This window comes from Peromyscus eremicus, chromosome 3 (genome assembly GCF_949786415.1).
Source record: "Peromyscus eremicus chromosome 3, PerEre_H2_v1, whole genome shotgun sequence".
Classification (NCBI taxonomy): domain Eukaryota; kingdom Metazoa; phylum Chordata; class Mammalia; order Rodentia; family Cricetidae; genus Peromyscus; species Peromyscus eremicus.
This window is the reverse complement of record NC_081418.1, coordinates 101,948,818-101,970,769: the sequence shown is the minus strand read 5'-3', so window position 1 is coordinate 101,970,769 and position 21,952 is coordinate 101,948,818. Positions and strand designations below refer to the sequence as shown.

At 43.1% G+C, this 21,952-nt stretch overlaps 2 protein-coding genes across 2 annotated transcripts; both read right to left on the bottom strand.

Annotated features, from left to right (window-relative positions):
* Nucleotides 1-4,740: 4,740 nt before the first annotated feature.
* LOC131905995 (vomeronasal type-1 receptor 48-like) lies at nucleotides 4,741-5,676 on the bottom strand. Its single transcript, XM_059256788.1, has one exon. It carries the CDS (start codon nucleotides 5,674-5,676, stop codon nucleotides 4,741-4,743), a length of 936 nt encoding a protein of 311 aa, XP_059112771.1.
* Nucleotides 5,677-13,432: 7,756 nt separating this feature from the next.
* On the bottom strand, nucleotides 13,433-14,364 carry LOC131905994 (vomeronasal type-1 receptor 44-like). The gene is given in 2 exon segments (XM_059256787.1): nucleotides 13,433-13,563; nucleotides 13,566-14,364. Coding segments are annotated over 2 exon segments (930 nt in total).
* Nucleotides 14,365-21,952: the final 7,588 nt, after the last annotated feature.

The window sequence follows — 21,952 nt, the reverse complement described above, 5'->3', positions numbered from 1 at the left end:
AAGCAGAGCAGATGTTGAGTCTTGACACCACTATTTTCTAATGTCTAAATTTGAGTTGAGAATAAAAAGTATCCATGAGTGAACACTGATAAGTCCACTGTGGTCATGTGAGCTTGCCCATTGAGAGATGAGGCTTAGAATCTATCTCCTGTGCTAGGATCAAGAAAAGTTGTGGTGCACATTTAACTTTTCACCAAAAGTTCATGAAAAGATATAGTTCCACAAATATCTGATTACCAAATATAGAGAGCAGGATGGGATGGGGCTCAATTATATCAAATTTACTATAAAATAACATGAAATTCAGGTATTTCTATTATCAGTGAAATTGGAAGTCATATTTTTATTCAATACATAGGACAAAGAGAAAAGATAAATAGAATAAAATATTGTCTCTCCCTGGAATTTGTATTCCTGGGCCTTAGGACCATGTTCACTGTGTATTTAACAATCAATGTCCTTATCATCATAGCTCCCTCAGGTGACAGTTCCTATTAGGCAAAGCAAGGCTAATGGCTGACACCCCTAATTTGTGATTTTGAAACCAAATTGAAATAAAAAAAAATTATGCCACTTTGACAGACAATTCTCCCACAAGAACCACAGAGTAACCAACTCTGAGGACCAAGTGAAAGAAGTCTCCAGAGGGATGGGTAAGGGTGGTCCAGTGCATCCCGAAACAATATAGACTACTGATATAGCCATGGTTACCACTCAGAGGTTAAAGGTGCTGAAGACACCTCACACTTAGGACACAAGACACAGATTATTTCACTGAATCTGACCTGAATGCCTCCTTCCCGTGGTCTGTCATCCATGATACAAGAAAATACTGTACAAACTATCTAAACAGGGAAGAAGTTAATAATCGTATCATGCCCCAACACTATGAACCACACAAAGAGGAGCATGGCAAGATATCCATAGAGGTGCAACAGAGCACTCACGTGGTGGTAACCAACAGCCGCCTGATTGGCTTTAGAGCCCACACAACAGGAGGGAAATCATGCCTGGTTCTAGAAACCTAGTCAGCTTCCTTGGACCAGTGAGAACATAGACCTTAGAGGAAAAAAAAAAACTACTACCACCACTTTGCTAGACCAACACAATTCCTAACTACATTCTAAGTCTTATAGCTGCAACTTCTCATCATAGGAGCCTCTCCTTACAGCAGATGGAGACCATCACAGAAAACCACGCTGGACCCAATGCAGAGATCTATCGATTGTGTTGCACAGCCACGATGGGTAGATCTACAAAACAGCTCCTGCATCTATGGCTCGGAGAATACTGACTAAGAGGAGCAGAAAGTTTGAAAGAGCCAGTGTCTCCTAGAAATGCTGGCATGAACGCAACAGGAACACGGCAATATCAAAGACACTCAAACGTGGAAGAGGAAAGATCTCATGGAGTCCTTCCCCTAGACGAAGAACTACAGGCAACTAAAGACTCCTAGAGAGGGAGAAATAGCCTCTCTCAAGGATGAACCCTCTTACTCCTAACAAAGTAGTTAGCCCAGAAACTATATACTCACAAACTAAATAAAATGGACTCAAGGTTAAATTCATATATTTGTACACACATACATACAAACATTCGTATGTAAAAATGATAAAGAGTCAATGAATTTGAGAATGTCCAGACATGACAGAGGTGAAGGAGAAAAGTGACAGAATTTCAACTCAATTAAAAATGTATTTGAAAAGTAAATAAATAAATAAAATGGGGAGAAAAGTGACCATGAGCAAACACTAATAAGCATACAGCAGTCATGTGAGATTGAATGCTGTAGAATTTTGGGAATATGGCTTTGATTTCTTATAGAGATTTCTGATCATTTAACATCTCAAATTCATAAGGTACTTGTATAAATATCAATTGCATTTGATCTATGAAAATATTAGATGCAAAAAGGGGGATCATTTAATTAAACTGTGAATTTAGGACTTTTCAAGTTTCTGATCCTATATATAAAAAGGAAATATTGAGAATATAATGTATGTAAATCTACAAAATCAATGTGAGTCATTAAGTTCAGAAAAAAATATGAAAGTGTAAAAATAAATTTTTTTTGTTTTTTTGTTTTGTTTTGTTTTCAGCCCTGGATGTCCTAGAACTCATTCTGTAGACTAGGCTATCCTCGAACTCACAGAGATCCACCTGTCTCTGCCTCTCGAGTGCTAGGATTAAAGGCAATTGCCACCACTGCCTGACTGTGTAAACATAATTTTAAGAGTCTATAAATAAAAATCCTAAGAAGAAAACACCCTCATTCTCCTTTGCACAGAACACAGTTCCTGTGCCAAGGGGCTGTCAGAACTCAGCGTCTCCCCTGCAGATGCTGAAAACCTCCCTGAGCCCCACTGCTCCTCCTCCCACAGCCTGCCTGGGACCTGACCACCTTCTGATTCTGCACTTGGGTGCAGAGCACTTACCCAGATGGATGTGGCAGAGGAGGACTCTGCCTGAGGAGATCTGCACAGGTTTAAGTAGAGGGAGTTTTTAATGCATCTCTGAGGTTTGAATTTTAAAAGTGTCTGTTGAAGATGACAAGTTCCCACTGGGGAGCATGAAAACATAGCATCCCAGGGGAACATTTTACCTGTTGAGCTGACTCTACTCTGTCGTGGATAACAGCAATCTGGGGAGGGCTGAGCACAAATTTTTCTCTGAGCTTCCTTGCCCTCGCTGCAGGAGGAATAAAAAAGTTTATGTCATATAGACAACCCTATCTTTTCTCACCTTACTCTTTAGATACAGTTCTGACTAAGTTCCTTCACCGTGATGCCTCTCTCTGGGATGCAGGACTCCTGGGCCTCCCATGACTTCCCTGTGAATCTAGGGTCCTCTCTCTACACTATGTGACAGACAGCCTCTCCCTGGGTCAATCTTCCCATGGAGCTCTTGTTTTCCAGGTAGTGTTGATTCTGTTTCCATTATTTCCCAACTCCCAGTTGCAGGATTTTAGCTGTGAGGAAATTTGAAAGTGAATTGTAACAGAAATTAGATGTACTGTAAAAGTCAGGGCAGACCTGGAGAGCCAAAGTGACCACCAGCAGATGGAGCGTAGCTGAGGCTGAGGTCAGGCTGGCTCTGCTCCATAAGGAGCCTGAAAGACCAGCATCGTCCTCACTGACAGAGGCAGGAACAGGCCTGAAACTAATGCAATTTTGCTCCATCTCCCACAGAACTAAAATACACTATGGAAAGTGTCATGAGCCCTGTGACAAAACAGGACCGAGTGACCTGTAGCTGAAGCTTGCGGTCATGCAAGCCTAGTACTGCACTCCTGATGTCTGAATAATGTCATAATTCCACAGCTGGAGGAAGGAGGATTGTAAGTTCAAGGCTAGCCCTTGGCTACACTGAGAGACTTTCTTTTCAAAAAAGAAAACAAGTACAATGTTTCATGTGGAGTGATTAATATTCCTGGTTTTATAATTTGAACAGAATGTTTTTAACAACTTGTGTCTTGTGTCAACTATTAAATAGACACTATAGATGGAAACATCATTCTAGAGAGAACTGGAAATCTAGGAGGGATTGAATTTTTTTTTTTGAGACAGGGTCTCACCATGTGGCCCTAGCTGGCCTGTAACTCACTATATTCACTAGGCTAGCCTTGAACTCCTAGAACTCTGCCTGCCTCTGCCTATTAAAGCAAGTGCTTTTGTTAAAAGCTTGTGCCACAACAGATATGTTCATGTGTTTACACATTTCTGTTTGACAGTTCCTTCATTTCTCCACAAAGTCCCAATATTCTCTTTTACATAGCTGCAAATATTCTCTCCTGTTAAGCCATCCACAACCTTCAATTTTGTTAGCACATAGTCTGTTATCAGCATTTTGACTAGCTCAAGGTAGAAGGGACATGTCACAATCTTTCTCCAGATGTTCTATTTGCATTACCCAGTACTGAAGTTTCTTAAAATGATCCTAAAGGCTAAGCAATGAGATCTAAGTAGGGACAGTGACATCACTGCTCACAGATGAGTTGTATTTTCTATCTGTAATACCACCCCAAATGGCTCTTTTTAAGATGAAACATGATACTGTCGTTGACATAAAAATACACCATGAGTAGAATCTTACATTTGATTTATCTTTCCATTTAAGAAGAATGTCACAAGACCTCGTTTTTCATGACATTGGCTGATGTCAAAGCTAGGTCATTTTTCATGTCTGATTCACCATTTAAACTTTGACTTCATGGGTCCAGAGTGTCTGTGTGTCTTTGTGTCTGTGTCCTTACACAGGTGTTGAAGTAAGAAAAGGCCCTCAGGTGTTCTTCTCTTTCTCTGTCTGTCTTATCAGTGGAAACAAGGTCTCTCACTGATTTCAGAGCTAGCCTATTGACCAGTGAACCCCAGAGATCCTCCTATCTCTTTGTCTCATAGATCCGTTGTTGTGGGTATATAAGCATGGCCAAACCCCATTTCTTTGTGTAAACTGGGGTTTTGTACTCTGGTCATAGCTTTTGCATAGCAAGTGTTCTTACCCACAGATCATATTCTCAGCCTATAGATGTGGAGTTCTTATCCAACAGAAAACCCTTTACTCAGAAAGCATGGCACTGGATCCCTGACACAGGTTTAGCAGCCTTCTATGGCTGAGTTGTAGAGTGTAGTGTGAACTGCATCCTCCTGGAGAAAGTCTCTGCCACACAACATGTTAATAGTGACTCATGATTCTGATGCTAACGTAGTCTCGTCTTGAGGATGCTTACCCATCACTGAATAATCAAATAGTCACTATCCGCTCACACATGGACCTTAAAAACCTAGTTATACCCTTTTCAGTGCTGATGAACACAAAGGGACTGACTGAGGCATAGCTGTGGCTCACAAGAATCTGGATACAGTAGAATATTAGATCATCTTTGAACATATGCCTTGAGAATGACATAAAGCTGTCCAAGATGGAAATCAGCACAAAGAAGCTCATGAGCATCAGGATGATCCGGGTGGCCCTTTCCTCTGGAGATGCTTTTGGAGAAAGACTGGTGCTGTGAAGATGCTGGGAGTGCTTCTTGTGCCTGCACAGGAGAACCACCATGTACCCGCTGGAGACTGCCATGACACCAATAAAGAACGCTTCCCTGAACACGAACAATGTGGACATTATGTATTTCATGGTGAAACTGAAGGGTAGAAGAGAGCAGGATTCGGTAATATACAGTAGGTGGTCTGAGGTCACATTAGGGGTGATAACTATGTAGACGAGAAGGTTACTGGAAATGGATGAATAGACAAAACAAAGGGCAAACAAGGACCATAAGCTGTGACATGGTGATAAATTTTTTTTGAACTTTGCTAAACAGGAGTGTCTGGGGCTGAGAGTGATGGCCTGGAGGATACTCAGCAAGCAGGTGGCACAAATGGAGAGACCCCTCAAAAATCTGTATAAGAAGACAAGAGATTTACATGTGATGTCATTCCATCCTTGCTGAAATATGAACATATCTGTAGCTATGATGCTCACAACCAGCAGCATCAGTAGGTGGACTATGGCCAAGAAGCCAATGGGCATGTCAGTGAGTCTGGGCTTGTGCTTACAACTGGACATGAGGACATGGAAGAGGAGAAGGACACTGTTGCCTGAGATCCCAATTATTATCTCAAAGAAGAAGGTGTTTCTGATGTTAGTGGTAGTGTACAGCTTGCTGCTCTGATTCATCTTATGAGGTCAAGAAGCACAGAGCAAATCTTGTGGGGAAAAGCAAGAGATACACTTCATCCCAGGCAGCCTTGACCATGAATCTCAACCAAGGCTATCACCTTGGGCAAACGTATCAGTTCAGCCCAATTCATCCTTCTCCATTGAAATCCTCTACTTCAGCTCACCCCAACCTCATTGTCTGTCCTTGGTGAGGCTCCCTGGTACATGAGTATTCACATACATTAACAACTGCCCTGGGACACAGTACATACTGACTATCCCCTGCCTGCTGAGACAGCTTCCCTGGGAACTGGCCTTGTTATAATCTGCAGTTTTCTCATTGTCAGGTACACAAACAGCTGTTTTGGTGACTTTGAATTAGGAAGATTATGTAAAACCAGAAATGCAACCTTTCTGAGGACAGTATGTCCATGGGTTTGACGTGGACAGGGTCATTTATTTCAGTGCCCTCTTTACTCTGTTCATTTACTACTAAATATTCTTAATAAAGTTTTATTGCAAATGTTGAGAATTGTGATTTCTAAATACAGACTACTTCACATGCTACCCATGACCTGTCATTGTCTCAGAGTGTGACTTTGAGCACTCTGAGGCTGAGTCCCAGTCACCTCCTCTAGACCATGTGGACAGCCATGTGCCTGTGTCTGGGATATATCATGAGTGACGTAAGATGAAGTCTACACACCAGTAATGGAACTCTGTCCAGCACATGATGGTCTCTGGGAGGTGTTGGCTGCTGCTTTTCCCATGCATGGCTTATGCATGTGGCCTGGGAGAGTTAAGGCAGCTCTGTTAATGACTGCTCAGCTTGGTCCCTGCCTGAAATAAAAAAGACAGAAATGGGGAAAGAAAGCAAGAGCATCGTGACATCTGAGCAACCCTCTAAAGAGCTCCAATGTACATTTTTTTCTCAATCCTGCTATGGGTCTGTTCCCCTTGACCATGTCTCGGTACCAGTTAGCTCTTGGTAGTTATCACATATGAGCAAAAAACAAATTGTATTTTTTTTTCTCCTTTAATGTGAGAATTTAGAGTGGGTTCGTGTGAACTCAAATAGAACTACAGCTGCAATAGCTTCAGGGCCATTCCATCATGTGGTTCTAATGAAAGGAAAAGCACTCAAGCCAACATGAAAGGTAGACTCCTTCGGATTCTGACGTCATCTCTCCTTCGAGTGAGCAGTGTTATTTCTCCAGACTCAAAGGTCCGGAGTCTAGAACTTGTGCCAGGGAGTTGGTCAAATGGTTTGCTGGCACAATGTCTCTAATGGACCACATGCATTTGCTTTCATGTAGCATCATACATACAGAGCAGGTGGTGTGAGCAACAAAGGTGTGTGTGGTGGAGCACACTGGTAGGATACTCTTAAGAGGCAGAGACAGGAGGATCACAACTTTGAGTCTAGACAAGATACATATTTAAGGGCTGACAAATGGATCAGTGGTTATGAGACCTTGGTCACCTGAGTCAATGGAAAGGCAGAGAGAGAGAATGAACTACAAAGCTGTCTTCTGGCACACATAAGAACATTGACATTTTATCATTTTTGCAGTGAAATGATATTAAAAGAAATATCGTTTAAAAATCAAGGTTGTAAGATGAAACTATTTTGCAATTATTTAGACCATGTGACTCTAGCATTGGGTATTAAGGGGAAGAAAAAAATTAAAATTTATAAACATGAGTTTCCCTTTAAGAATAAAATAAAAATCTAAAACCAAGCTAATCTGAAACATACACTTTAGCCTTGGTATTAGCATGCTATTCCTGTGGAATACTCATTTTTTAGTTAATTCTTTTTAGTTCCTGAAAGCAAAGAGGAAAGTAAGCAAGAAGAGAGAGAGAACTGTGAGTCTTAACGGATATCTCACTGTCAAACTCCTGTGCAATGTGTTTCATTGCCTGTAAAGCCACATGTTCTGTGGCTTAATTTTTATTTCATTCTTAATTACGGGTGTTTGTGTTTTCACACATATGTGCAGGTGTCCACGGAGTCCACAGTAGGGTGTCAGGTCCCTGGAGTTGGAGTCAGAGGCAGTTGTAAGCTGCTTGATGTGGGTACTGGGAACCAACCTGAGTTCTCTGCAAGAGCAGAATGTGCTCTTCACTGCTGAGTCTTCTCTCTGGCTTCCAAGCTAGGCTTTTATGTGGGTGTTGGGAGCCCCAAACTTCAGAAACCTCAGCCCTGCAACCTGAAGCTCTTAGGAAAGTAAGACAGGTGCAGAGACCTTGAACCCTCAGGGATACCCTCAACATCATGGCTTCAGGGATACCTGCTCTGCCCCATCTGGAAGAGCTTTTCTGGAGGTGGAATTGCACAGCAATAAGAGAAAGTTCTCCTCTCTTCAGAACACAGCCCAAGGATAGGGACAGGATTTCATGTAATCAAGGGCACCAGCTCACCAGGTGACACAAAATTCCCTCTAGTTGTCCACTATGGCCACATTTTGCAGGGCACCCAGTCGTATCCGTTCAACTTCTACATCAAAATATATGTGGTGTCAAATTCTTTACCCATTACAAAGTAAGTCTAGCAAAGAAAGGTGCTGCAGTTCTGGGCTATTGTGTCGCTTCTACAGAGAGCATTCTCAGAATTGTGTACCCTTCATGAAATAAGCTATACTGCATCTCCTAGCCTGTCCTGCCCTCCCAGATCAGGCGCTTTGACTCACATCTGCCCAGCTCAGCATGGTCTTTGTGGTCAGCAGACAAAACAATACTCTATGACCTCCGCAAGGTGACTTAAGAGGCACTTCTCAAACATAGAACTTGAGAGTGAACATGCTGGGATGGCCTATTATATCATGCAAAGAGAAAGGGCTGATGTTCTGCATATAAGGGCATGAGTGACAGAGAAATGATGCGGATTTGCAAAATAAGTACCACGTGGAGTGGTCACATTGGGGAAGAGGAAGGAAAGGCTTAAAGGACAGAAGAGGAGAACAAAATACACCTGGAGCAAGAAATGTCCAGAAGAATCCTGAGCATTGCTTGTTAGAATCGACTGTGAAGGCTTCAGCTGCTCAGGACATCAGAGTTAGAGCCCCCTGTCTGGCATGGAACCAGGAAGCCACAACTGTAGACACGGTGTCCTCCTGCAGTTACCCAGTCCATCATGGACAACCTGAGACCAATGGCGTCATTAAACAGGCCTCAAACAAATGACAAGTGCTCAGGACAATGACCTGGACTTGTGATCTGGAGGGAAGTGGAGAGTGGAATGGGAGGAAGAAATGCTTCTGCAGTCCCTAGTGCATGCTGGGTGCTTAAGGTCATGTGGGCGCACTGCATCCAGGGAGGAGATAGGCAGGAGTAATGTTCCTCCTCTGCAGCATGTATACAGCCCGCCCCCGACCTGGTGTTGAAAGTGTACAGAGCATGGTTTACGTCAGGGCTGAGGGATACCTGTCCACCCTTATGTTTACGAAACCATGTGCTTGATTTTTGCGATCTTCATACTGCTCACTTCTGTTGTTGCTGTTGTTTTAATCTAAATTTGCATCTTATGATTTTTATCAATAAAGACTTGGGAGTCAGAAGCTGGGGTGAAAACCTTCTCAGAGGTTGAGGAGCAGCTAGCTGACCTTCCTCCTTAGCTGGTGTCTCAGGAAGCAAGACCTTTTTCCACTGTTCCAGTCCAAAAGGAACTGCCAGCTCTCTGTCCCTCCCTTATACTTCCTGTTCATTCCTCTATCTGTCTTCCTGACTCCCGCTTTACCCTCTATGGCTACTTCCTGCCAACTAGCCACTGGCTCTGCCTCCTGATCTCAGGTTTTTATTTAAATAACACGGTCTTGGGGTAACAGTGTGATCAAATATCCCACAAAGCACCTTTACCACGTGGTCTTCACTCTCACCCCTGCTGGGAGACAATGCAAAATGCATGGGATGGTTTGGAAAGGGGAACTGCTCCTGCCTCTTGCAAGGGGGTTTAGGATGACATGGAACTGAAGAGTGTGCTCTGTGTGTTGCACAGTCCTACCTGGAAAGCCACAGCTACACTGGAGAGATGGTTGGTGCATCATGAAAGGAAAACCATCACCAAGCAGATGCCAACTCTGTGTTCAGAGAGCCCATGAAGTAAATCAACTTCTGCAAAGTGATGAGCAAAAGCATGAGGAATATTCGGGCTAAGGAATGGCAGCTCTTTCTGGTTAGCCCTCACATTGGTTTTGTAATTGAAATGATTACAGGCCTTCCCATGGCTCAAACCTGCAGCAAGAATGTTCACTAATGGGTTTACATACTCCTCCAGAAACTAAAGTAGATCTGCATTCTTCTAAAGTGAAGAAAGAGAAATCTGGGAGAGCTTGGTCACAGACACCACTTTCAGCCCTAGGAAACTCACATGGGCTGCAGAAGAACCTGTCTTCCTGACCCTCCCCACAATGCAGTCACAGCTGAGACTAACTTCTCCCTGGCTGGCTTTACCCTCCTTGTCACATGCACTGTATGTGAGTAACAATAAAAGTACAGAGGTTTGAGTTTCTCTATCTAGAAAAGGATGCAGTTTGGAAAACATATGAAAGCTATGCACAGAGCAAAGGAAATGAAAGAGATAGTCTGTCCCATAGGCTTCTCAGAAGGAAGGAAGGAAGGAAGGAAGGAAGGAAGGAAGGAAGGAAGGAAGGAAGGAAGGAAGGACCATGAATTTCCACTAGCAGGGGGATTGGAAAGGATATTTATTTCAGTTAATAGAACGTAAAGATTGTTTCCCCCAAGCTCTGCAACTTACCAATTCCTGGTTCCTCAGGGTCCAGAGAGACCATCACATTCTCTGTGTGTTCAATGGTTAGTTGTCAGCAGCCTATCTCCACGGTCCCCTCCACTGGCATTTCTTAATTTATGAAGCATGGGCAGGGACCAACACCACCAGCTGATAACTTCTGAAGGTAAATTGAGAGACAAAAATGTAATGAGAAAATTGGGTAGATATTTTGTAGCAATGAGAGAGTATCCGCTAAGATATGAAATTAGGGTGGAACTCATTTCTAAAGATCCTGAAATTATTTTTAATTACCAAAACTCAGAAGTCACTTATAATACTTGTATTTGGGATATGACAATCACAGATGCTAAAAGGGTTTATAATTAAAATGTGGAAAGAAAACGTCAGTTCTTGAATGACATGTTTGTGAAAGTACACATATGTAACATGAATGCTGACACAGCTAGTCAACATGAACTTTACATTCAAAAATAAATACAGGCTTAAAATTAATGCAATAAAATTGGAAGATTCTAAATTACGGAAACAAATCCTACAATGCAAACCCCTCATTGCTCTTTGTGCAGAACACAGCTCCTATGCCGAGGCGCTGTCAGAGCTCAGCGTCTCCTCTGCAGATGCTGAAAACCTCCCTGAGCCCCGCTGCTCCTCCTCCCACAGCCTGCCTGGGACCCGACCACCTTCTGATTCTGCACTTGGGTGCAGAGCACTTACCCAGATGGACGTGGCAAGGGAGGACTCTGCCTGAGGAGATCTCCGCAGGCTTGGGTTACTGGTGCATTTAATGCCTCTCTGCAGCCTACAATTCTAATGTCTGTATGTGATTAAGATCCCACTGGGGAGCCCAGAAACATGGCATCCCTGGTGGGAATTTTGTTTGCCTCTTGGTTTTACTGTATTGCATCCTAGAAAACATCAAACTGGGGGTAAGGTGGTGGGGGCTGGGCTGAAACTTTTCTCATAAACTCCCATGACACATCTGCCAGAGGAATGAAAGGGTCCCATCACATAGGCAACCCAAACTTCGCTCATTCTTAACTTCATATGTAATTGGTCTCTACCTGTTTCAGACTTTTTAATTTCTGTGCCTTAGGATGAGGGGCTTTGGGTGCTCCCATGAATTGCCTGTGGCTCTGAGAGTGTTCTCTCTGGTGTTATGGATTAAGAAATGTCCAAACTTTGCCCAAAGCTCCTAGCATTCGCCGTTCCCTCTGCCAGTCAGTGTCGGTACTGTTCTGATGTGTGAGTATCGTGTCTCATTGTGGCTTTTATGTTCTTCACCCAGTGACATGAAGGAAGACTAAACTTTTCCCTTGCATAGTTTCCATATGTTTATTTGGGAATTTTTAGAAGTACTTTTATTCTTATTTTTAATTTTGGTTTTATTGCTGTTGTGTGATGGCCTGGACTCCCTCCTGTAACTCATGCTGACCTTGCACTCACAATCTTCCTGTTTCAACCTCAGGATTACAGACTTGAGCCACAAGCCCCCTCTGCCCACGTGTTTTATACATCTTACTGTTGTGTGGTTTCTTTCTAGTCCTCCACATTCTTGACATTCTAAGTGTTCTCTCACATCACCTTGTTAAACATTATTCCATTTGGTAACGTGCAGCTTGCTCAGGCTCTGTGACTCCCTGAAAGTGTAGACAGGACATAGAACAGATCTTCTCCAGTCTTTCTCTTCCCACCAACCAGTTTTTAGTTTTTTCTTTAGATTACATGTAAGTGTCAACCGTGAAATTACTCGACTCTAGGTGTGAGTGGGTTCATGTTTGTGACATTACCTCACTTTGAGTGATAGATAACACTTTTACTGTGTGAAGTGTGCCTCTGAGTGTGTTCATCTTTATGAAGTGTGACTCTGAGTGTGTTCAGCTATGTGAAGTGTGTGACTGTGTATGAGTTCCCCTGCATGAAGTGTGTCTCTGCAGAGGTACTGGCTTCATTTCAAATATGTAGGCATGCCAGAATCTGACATTCTCATGACACTTGTTGATGCTACACCTAAGTAATTATCTATGTCTAATTCACTATTTGAATTTGCATGTCTTGACCCCATAAAGCACTTTGTCTTTTGTCTCTATCGATTTGACTCCTCGAAGCTCTGTCTTTTGTAATTCACTGCGTTTGTGCTGTGGACTCATGTCACTCACTGGCATGGTAAGATGTTCAAGCTGTTCCTCATGTACCCAGACTGACTAACATTCCTCAGCATGGGGAGGCCATGTTCTGATCCCACATCCTGACACCTCTAGACAGTGGCTTTTCCTACCTTTGACTATTTTAAATCCAGCTATATGAGCATCATTGTATAAATAATAGTATGGTCCTCTGCATATATTTTTCCTCCATATGTATGTTTTCCAGATCATGTTATAATCTATTCTTAAAACAGTGTTTCCTTACGTAGTTTTCCAAAATATAAACAACTGTGGCAACTGAATTATTGAAAATGTCATAAACTCTCACATATTTAAAGTAATGGACTGTGCCACAGAGATGACTCGGCAGTTAAGTATACTGCCCCCTAGAAGACTCAAGTTTGATTACCATCACCCACACTGGGTGGCCCACAACTGCCCATAACTCTAGCTCCAGAGTATCTGATGCCTCTCACATCCATGGGCATCTGTACCCATGTATGCACACAGAAACACACACACATACATACACACTCACAAAGGCATGCACGCATGAACATATTCACACGGTTAAAATTTAAAAAGAAGTCCTTGTTAAAAAAAATTTAAAGCAATGTGCTAACCCAGATCAAGTGAGAGTCACCTCACAGGTATCCTTGGATAACCCACTCAGAAATATAAATTTCATGTGATATCTGAGGGGCATGCAGTTTAATTTTCTTTATATAACCTGCCATCCACACACAGTAAACAGATTCAACAGAAAAGGGATGATTCCATATTTCAATTTAAGCCACAGAATGTTCCCGTCATGCCGCGATTCACAGCTCTCCTGTCAGCACATTGCTTACATTAGGGGATCATACCCATCACTGAATAATCAAATATTTACTGTTCTCCCACACATTGATCTCAAAAACTTAATTAGACGCTTTTCAGTACTAATTAACACAAAGGGACTGACTGTGGCATAGCTATGTGACACGAGAATCTGGATACAGTAGAATATTGGCTGTCCTTGAACCTCATTCTTGAGTGGAAGATAACAGAGTCCAAAATGTAGAAAATCACAAAGAAGCTCATGAGCATCAGGATGGTCCAGGTGGCCCTTTCCTCTGGAGATGCTTTTGGAGAAAGGCTGGTGTTGTGAAGATGCTGGGACTGCTTCTTGTGCCTGCACAGGAGGGTCATCATATACCCACTGGAGAGTGCCATGAGACTGATCAGGAAGGCTTCCCTGAAGGCCAGCAGTGTAGAAAATGTGCTTCGTGTAAAGTAGCTCATGGGAAGAAGTGAACAAGACCGAGTGACATACATAAAATGACCTGAGGTCAAATTGGGGGCGGCAGTAATTGATATTAAGAGATGACTGCTAAAAAACATATAGATGATACATAGGACAATAAGGACACATGAGATGTGATAGGGAGATTTATGTTTGAACTTCACTAAACAAGAGCTTCTGGGGCTGAGGGTGATGGCCCAAAGGACACTCAGCAGGCATGTAGCACAAAGGGAGAGTCCCCTCAAAAACCTGTGCAAATAAATAAAGAATTGGCATGTGGTGGAATCCCACCTCCCCCGAGATACAAACATGTCGGTGGCTATGAGGCTCATAGTTATAAGCATCATTAATTGGGTTAGGGACAAGAAATCAATGGAGAGATCAATGGGCTTAGGTCTGTGCCCACCAAAGAACACTCAGAGGTGGAAGAGAAAAAGGATGCTGTTAGCTGAGATCCCAACACTCACTTCAGAGAACAAGGTAATTTTTATGATTGTGTTATTGTGGAGTGTGTTAGCTTTATTCATTGTATGTGGATAGAAAGCAAATAGCAAAAATCTTAGGAAAAAAGAGAAAACTTCATTACAAATACCAAATACTGCCTTGTTCGTGAATGCCAAACAACATTGAGCTGGCAACAAGAATTCATTTATCCCAATTCTATGTCATCTAATTAGAACTCCCAGCTCACAGCCCCTCAAAGCATCTCCACTGTCCCTAAGGTCCTAATGCTTCCCGATCAGGGCTGGATTTGTGTGCCATTGTGGGGTTACCTCAGAATATAAGCTTTCTTATACATTAACCATTTCTGAGAGTTATAAGAAACATTTCCTCTCCCAATCCATGTGTTTGGTTTGTTCTACGGCAAGAGCTACATATTACTTGGTTTTCATCTGCATCGTCTTGATTACCAGACACAAAATAGCTCTGCCTGTTTGCTGAATTTGAGTGGAGAAGATTGCACACAGCCTAAGAGATGACCTTCCCAAGGAAAGTGTACCCATGGACTCCACACCACAGGGTCATTGTACTTCAGTGTCCTCCTTATTTGTTCCTTCACTGCCAGTCCAAATCTTCTTAATAAACCTCAAGAACAAATGCTTACCAGTTTGAACTCTGATTCAAACTCCACCCCCTATCTGCCGTTTCCTCGGAGTGTGGTTCTGAGCGCTCTGAGATTGAGCTCTAGTCACTTACTCTGGAACAAGTGAACATTCATGTGCCTGGGTCAAGAAGACCCTAGGTGTGAAAGAAGATGTATACACACCAAACATGGAAGTATTTCCGGTACAGACTGATCTCTATAGACATGTCAGCTGCTGGATTTCTCATACAGTGCCTTGTAGATGTGGCCTGGGAGAGTTAATGCAGCTCTGTTAATAACTGATCAGCTCTTTCCCAGCCTGAAACAGAAAAGACAAAAATAACTAAAACAGTAGAATGATGGAGCAGAGTTCCCTTTCCAGAGAGTTTGAAATCTAGGTCTTTCTCTGAATTCTAAGTGACTCTGCACCCAACCTATGACTGTGATCTCCTGCCATGATGAGTAGCCTCCAAGAAAAGACCCCAAGATCCGATCAGTGTGAACATACTCTTACTTCTTCTCTTCTGGGATATATAATCAGTGTGGTAAATAAAGCTACAATTACAATAGATTCAAGGCCATTTCATTCTAAGGTCATAGTTAAATGAGAAGTCTTGAATGATTGGATCCACAGGAGTCTTAAGTTTCCATCTCTTTCAGGGAGCAGGGGATTTCTCCCGACTTTAGAGAAGCCAGCCAAAAGTAAGTGAAAGAACTCAGTGAGTACTTCATGTAGAATTCATCATTTCCTTTAAGGAGCTATCATACATATGAGGTATATAATATTGTAAAAAAAAATCCCCAGATTCATACTAAAGTATTATCAACTGAAAATCAAGGGTATAGAATAAATCATTTTATAGTTATTCAGACCATGTGGTACTGTAATATAATTAACAAGAAGCAAAGATGTTTAAAATGTTCTAAATATTTGTTCTTAAATTCACAGATAAGTGTACTCCTCACCTCTCATCAAGAAAACTTCTCTTTGCAACAGACCATTTGCAGAAAACCTTGACTGGTCAACATATAGAGTTGTAGGTCCCAGTCTCAGCGGATCCATCCACCAAAGAACTCCTGTAACCGAGGCTCAGAGAACATTGCAGAGGAGGGGTGGAAACATCGAGGAGCCAGGATCAGGGAGTGGAGGGGGTGGGAAGACTGAAGAGCCAGGGGATCGAGGAGTGCTGTGATATTGTGCCTCCTGATAGTGTTAAGAAGCTACACCAATAAAATCTTACCAATGTGACTGCCAAACCATGAGCTTAACAAGGACAACAACAATCAGACATGCAAACAACAGGAAAGCCCACTCTTCAACCCTACACAGAGAGCCACGAAAAACTAAGGAATGCTGAAAGCAGGAAAAATAGTCTTCTCCAGGGAAGAGCACACTGATTGGTTGTCCAAAACCAAACCAAAGCCTTGAAAACATACATACAAGTAACATTATACAGACCAAACAGGTTGCATTTATGCATTTAAGAATATATATGTATGTAATTAATGAAAAAAGAAGCCATGAGAATGAAAGACAGAAAGGAGAGCTATTTGAAAGGGTTTGGAGGGAGGAAAGGGAAGAGAAAATCATATAATTATAACCTCAAAAAAATCAAAGAAATATTTTTAAAAAGCACAGGGGGAAATATTAAAATTCATAAACACTGGATATGATTTAAGAATTCAGAGCAGAGAAGGATAGTTGGTGAAAACATCTAATAATTTGTATTTCCTAAAATAAAAATTCTATCAGTATAAAAGGCTAGTCTTTTGAAAGATCAATGGCCATCAGTCCCAGAGAGTAAGAGTCTTAATTAAGCTCTACTGAATTTTACTCCTGTGAATTGTGAAATTCCTTATAATACAAGGGCTTGTCCCTGACCTCAGTCTCAGCAAAGAGAAGTCAGGGGTTGGGGAGAAGGGAAAAAAGAAGAGGATGGGGAGGAAGTCCAGTTCCAGCAATAAGGTGAAATGACAGCTTATACCACACAGCCAGCAGGTTTGAGTCTGTGTGGTGATGACCCCAGGGTAACAAACAATAATCAATGCTCCATTTGCCTTCAAGATATAGGGATAATGATGCTCACTGGCACTCACCCTGAATGTCAGCTTATGACCTGTGCACACTCATAATGGAAGGCATGTTTCATGTACAAATGTCATGGAAGATGAAGTACACACTGGTTAAGTTTTAAAAGCTTAAAAACCATGAAATATATGTATTCTCTAGCAGTTAGTAACAAATTAGTCCTTAAATGTGTTTTTCTCCAATAATTTTTGTGAAATGCAGGTCTTTTTATATTCAGCTTAATTCACACAGAGAGACATACACGCACAGACACACAAGCAGAGAGACAGACACACAGACATAGAGACAACACGCACAGACACACGCACAGGAATTGATCCTTACAAAAACACCACACTGTCAAACTCCCCAGGTAGGGTGTTGTCATCCTCTGTAGAGTGGGGTGCAGGCTGTGCTATTTTTAGGGTCACTTCAGTAACTATAGCAAAATGTAAATTACTCAGGGAAGTCAGGCATTTAGGGGGCCCAGGAGTCTTCAGTATTCATAGCATCATGGCTTCAGGAGATCGTAGCTTTGAAGTCACTTGAGAACCTTATGAGTAAGGAGGTGAAATTTCACAATCACTTCTGCAGAAAAGGCATAGGACAGTGACAAGGTTTTATGTAACTGTGAGCCCCAGCTTGTCAGGGGAGACACAAGCAGCAGCCTGAGCCACCTACCAGCTCCAGCCTTTGCAGCACACTTAACATGCCTATGTGAAGGTATACAGATGACTCTGGGCTAATGCATCATCTGCATATAAAGCATTCTGGTGACTATCAACCCTTTGTAGAAGCTAGCTGAAAGGGCTTGCCTTCCCTGTCTTTCCAGCTCTTCCTTGTACACTTATACTCACCTAGCACAGCATAGGAGATCAGACGACAAGACAGAGACTCTATCATCAACAAAACAACTTAAGAGATAGCCTTTTACACAACCGTCCAGGTTGCAACTGCCATCTGTGTCCCTGGGATACAATTGCACCATGCACTAAAATTCCCTTTTACATCCTGGTCCATCAGGGTGGCTCTAGACAGACTTGATGTTGTGAACATAAGGGAATGACATGGATTCATAAATTAGGTCCCATATGAAGAGGCCACGTTGGGGAAGAGAAAGGAAAGGCGTAAAGGGCAAAAGAGAACAAAACATACCTGGAGCAAGAAATGTCCAGAAGAAACCTGAGCATTCCTTGTTAGAACCGACTGTGAAGGCTTCAGCTGCTCAGGACATCAGAGTTAGAGCCCCCTGTCTGGCATGGAACCAGGGAAGCCATGACTGTAGACATGCTGTCATCCTGCAGTACACCCAATCAATCATGGACAACCTGAGAGCCAAGGCATCATCAAATAGTCCTCAAACCAATGGCAGGTGCTCAGGACAACGACCTGACCTTGTGATCTGGAGGGAAGTGGAGAGTAGAATGTAAGAAGGAAACCCCTCTGCAGATGGCACTGCATGCTGGGAGCTCAGGGTCCTGTGTGTGCACTGCACCCAGGGAGGAGAAAGGGGAGGGATGATGTCTGTTTCCTCCTGTGCACCAAGGAGTCACCTGCCCATCTCCTGGTGTTGAGAGGCCGTGTAAAGATCATGGTTTCTGTCAGGGTGGAGAGATACCTGTCTGCACATGTGTTTATGAAATTGTGTGCTGTGTTTGTCATTTTCACACAGCTCACTTTTACCATGTTGTCATAGCTCTCATCCCCTGCTGCGCATTCATGTACAATGAACACAGGGTTTGGAAGGTGGACTGGCTCTGCTTCATGACAGTAGGTTGTGTTTAGAATTGAGTTACAATGGGCAGTATTCTCTTATTTTTTTGGTTGTGAACCTAGCCTTTAACGGCTGAGCCATCTCTCCAGCCCTACAGTATTCTGTCAGTTCTACTTGGCAAACTCAAAAGACAGTGGGGAGAGGCCATTGGTGCCTCCTGGAAGGAAAACCATCATGTAGATGTCAGTCCTGTGTCCGGAGAGGCCATGAAGTAAAGGAACTGTAGGGATGTGATGGGGGAAAGCATGAAGAATACTTGGGCTAAGGAATGGCTGAAATCTTTTTTGTTGTCATCGGGGCTCAGCCTTTCAACTAAACTGTTGCAGTATTTCAAAACACGTCTTCAGAAACAGCAAGAGAAAACAATACACTTTTACTGTGAAGGTACAGGAAGTCCTAGAGGAGCCTCATCACAGAAACCTGACAGGAGATTTTTCATGGGCATCTGCTGTTACTACAGAGACTCCCAACTGTCCTGCAGGAGTTTTGCTTTCCTAGTGGACCAGTGGTGGGACATGGGTTACAGGTTTTCTGGACGGGCAGTTTTGATGGTCCCTTTGTAACAAAAATGACACAGATTTCCCTTTATCTATTCCTAACTCCATGAGAAGATACAGTTTGGGGAATTCTGGGAGCTAAGAACACAGATCAGGCTTAGAGAAAGAACCAAAATCCAGGTATTCTCAAAGCAGTGCTTTTCAAATGTTTCTCCCAAGCCCCAGGAGTCATGGGTTCCTGCTCTTAGGACCTGGAGAGCAGAAACCACCATGAGGTTCACATTAATGTGATATGTCATCCTCAGCTGAGATATCCCAGTGGGCAGAGCCCAGGCTAAGCACAGCCTCTGTGTTCTGGTACCTAAAGACGAACGGGGAGTAACTGCACCCCAGTGTGAGGCTCCCCTCTGGGGGGCTTTAAACCTACAACCTCATTTCCTTGTAAAGATTCAAATCTCTTCATTATTCAAACCACAGAAGTAATGTCCATCAATAATAGTTCTAGTCAGATACAGAGGGTGAGGGCATTACGTTAAGATTTGTGTTCAAGCTTTGCTTAATAACATGAGGACATGTATAGGGAAGGGTAAATCAAGAGAATACACTGTGTAACTTGAGTGCTAATGCAGAAAATCATTTACTTTAGAAAAAATAAATGCAAACAAAAAATCAATTGATATCCCCCATGGAAAACTGATGGATTTTAGGAGCTTAAGGAAGTGAATATCCTAAGAAAAAACATACTCCTTGCCCGTGCAGAGCACAGTCCCTGTTCCAAGGGGCTGTCAGAGCTCAGCGTCTCCTCTGCAGATGCTGAAAACCTCCCTGAGCCTCACTGCTCCTCCTCCCACAGCCTGCCTGGGACCTGACCACCTTCTGATGCTGCACTTGGGTGCAGAGCACTTACCCAGATGGACGAGGCAGAGGAGGACTCTGTCTGAGGAGATCTGTGCAGGCTTGGGTGAGGGGAGTCTTTAATGCATCTCTGCAGTTTGTAATTTTAGTGTCTGTCGAAGGTGACAAGTTCTCCCTGGGGAGCACAGAACTGTGACATCCCAGTGCATCATCTTCCCTGACTGTTGATCTTACTCCCTGTGTCCTTAACAGCCACATGGGGAGAGCTGAGCACAAACTTTGTCTGAATTCCCTTGCTACAGCTGCTGGATGGATCAGAAAGTGTGCACCCAATAGACAATTCTAACTAGGCTCATTTTGAACTCAGATGTAATCAGTCCCGACCCACTTCACACTTTTTGATGAGTCTGCTCTGGGGTAGAGACTCCTGGTTCTCCCGTGACTTCCCATGGCTCTGAGGATCTCTCCCTACAGTGTTAACAGGCAGCCTCTGCCTGGCTCAGTCCTCACATGGAGCACCTGCTTTCCATGTAGTGTTGTTCCCTGTGCCTCAGTTTCCACACTCTCGGCTTCAGGATTTGAGCTGTGAGTGGCATCTACAAGTAAATTTAAAAAAATAATAACATGAAAAGGTAGAGGGAGAGAGAGAGGCAAAGCCAGAGGATGTTGGTGAGGCAGTCACAGGCAGAAGGCTTCTAAGGACCGTTTATACTAACATCCCCCACCACTTGCAGTTCAGTCTCTGCTTTGTGTGATTTCCCAGCTTCCTATTCCAGCCACCATGCCTGCTGCTTGCTCTCATCCTTTCCCATCATGATGATGCCATTAGCCCAAATGAGCTGGAGCATTACCTAGAGGTCAAGAAAGATGTGACTAATAAATAGTTCTGTAGGAAGCCAGTGAGTGTGAATGATTAATACTGCTTGGCTGTGCCAAGGTCCAATGCCTCAGACCCATGGTAGGAGCAAAACCCTCCCTGGATGAGGTTAAGTGGGATGGTAAGCCTTCCTCTGATCCAAGTAGAAATGTTGTGTGTGCAGAAAATGTCCACCATAGTCTTCTACCCCAAGATGTTTACAGCCTGAAGACTGTTCCCCTACAGATGTCTCGTGCTGTGATTAGCTACATCTGCCTCCTTGTTCTGCTGTATGCAATAATCTGCATCATTGTTTATGTCTGCAATAACACCACTTCTTTGTTCAACTGAATATCATAAACACATTGAGCTTCTGGGGTGCTGTGGCTTCTCCATTAGAGTGCCCAGTTCACCCAGACCCAGCCTTTCTGTACGTGTGTGTACCTGTCCTTTCTTCATTTCCTCACACCTCTAGTCTTCTAGAACCCAAGCTGTGCAATAACATGTTTCAGGATGAGGTTCAACATTACCAGAAGATGAGGCTTCACTAGACACAGCTACAGACACATCTGGCCCTGTATGGAGACGTGTGTTTCTGAACTGCTGTTCACTGTCATCTTGATAGATTCCTAACTACCTAGGAGGAAATAATCCACTAAGTAACAAAGACATACTATGACTCCCTTCCTTAAGAGTAAATACAAGTGGGTATGTCAGCACCGTGAACAGAAAAGAGCCCTCAGACCAACATTCTGTTCCAGAGACTTTGGGAAAGTATAAAGCCTACCTTAACATGTAGAGCCTGACAATGGGCTCCTTGGCTCTCATCTCCGGATAGTAGATTTCCTCCACGATGGACTCTGGCCTTTGCTCACTGTTGCCATGAGAATGCCTCATGGTATTCTGTAATAAACTCTTGCTGTCTTCTACACTATGCTCTGTGTGATGTTGTTCAACTGAAGTCACAAGGTTCAGGGAGCC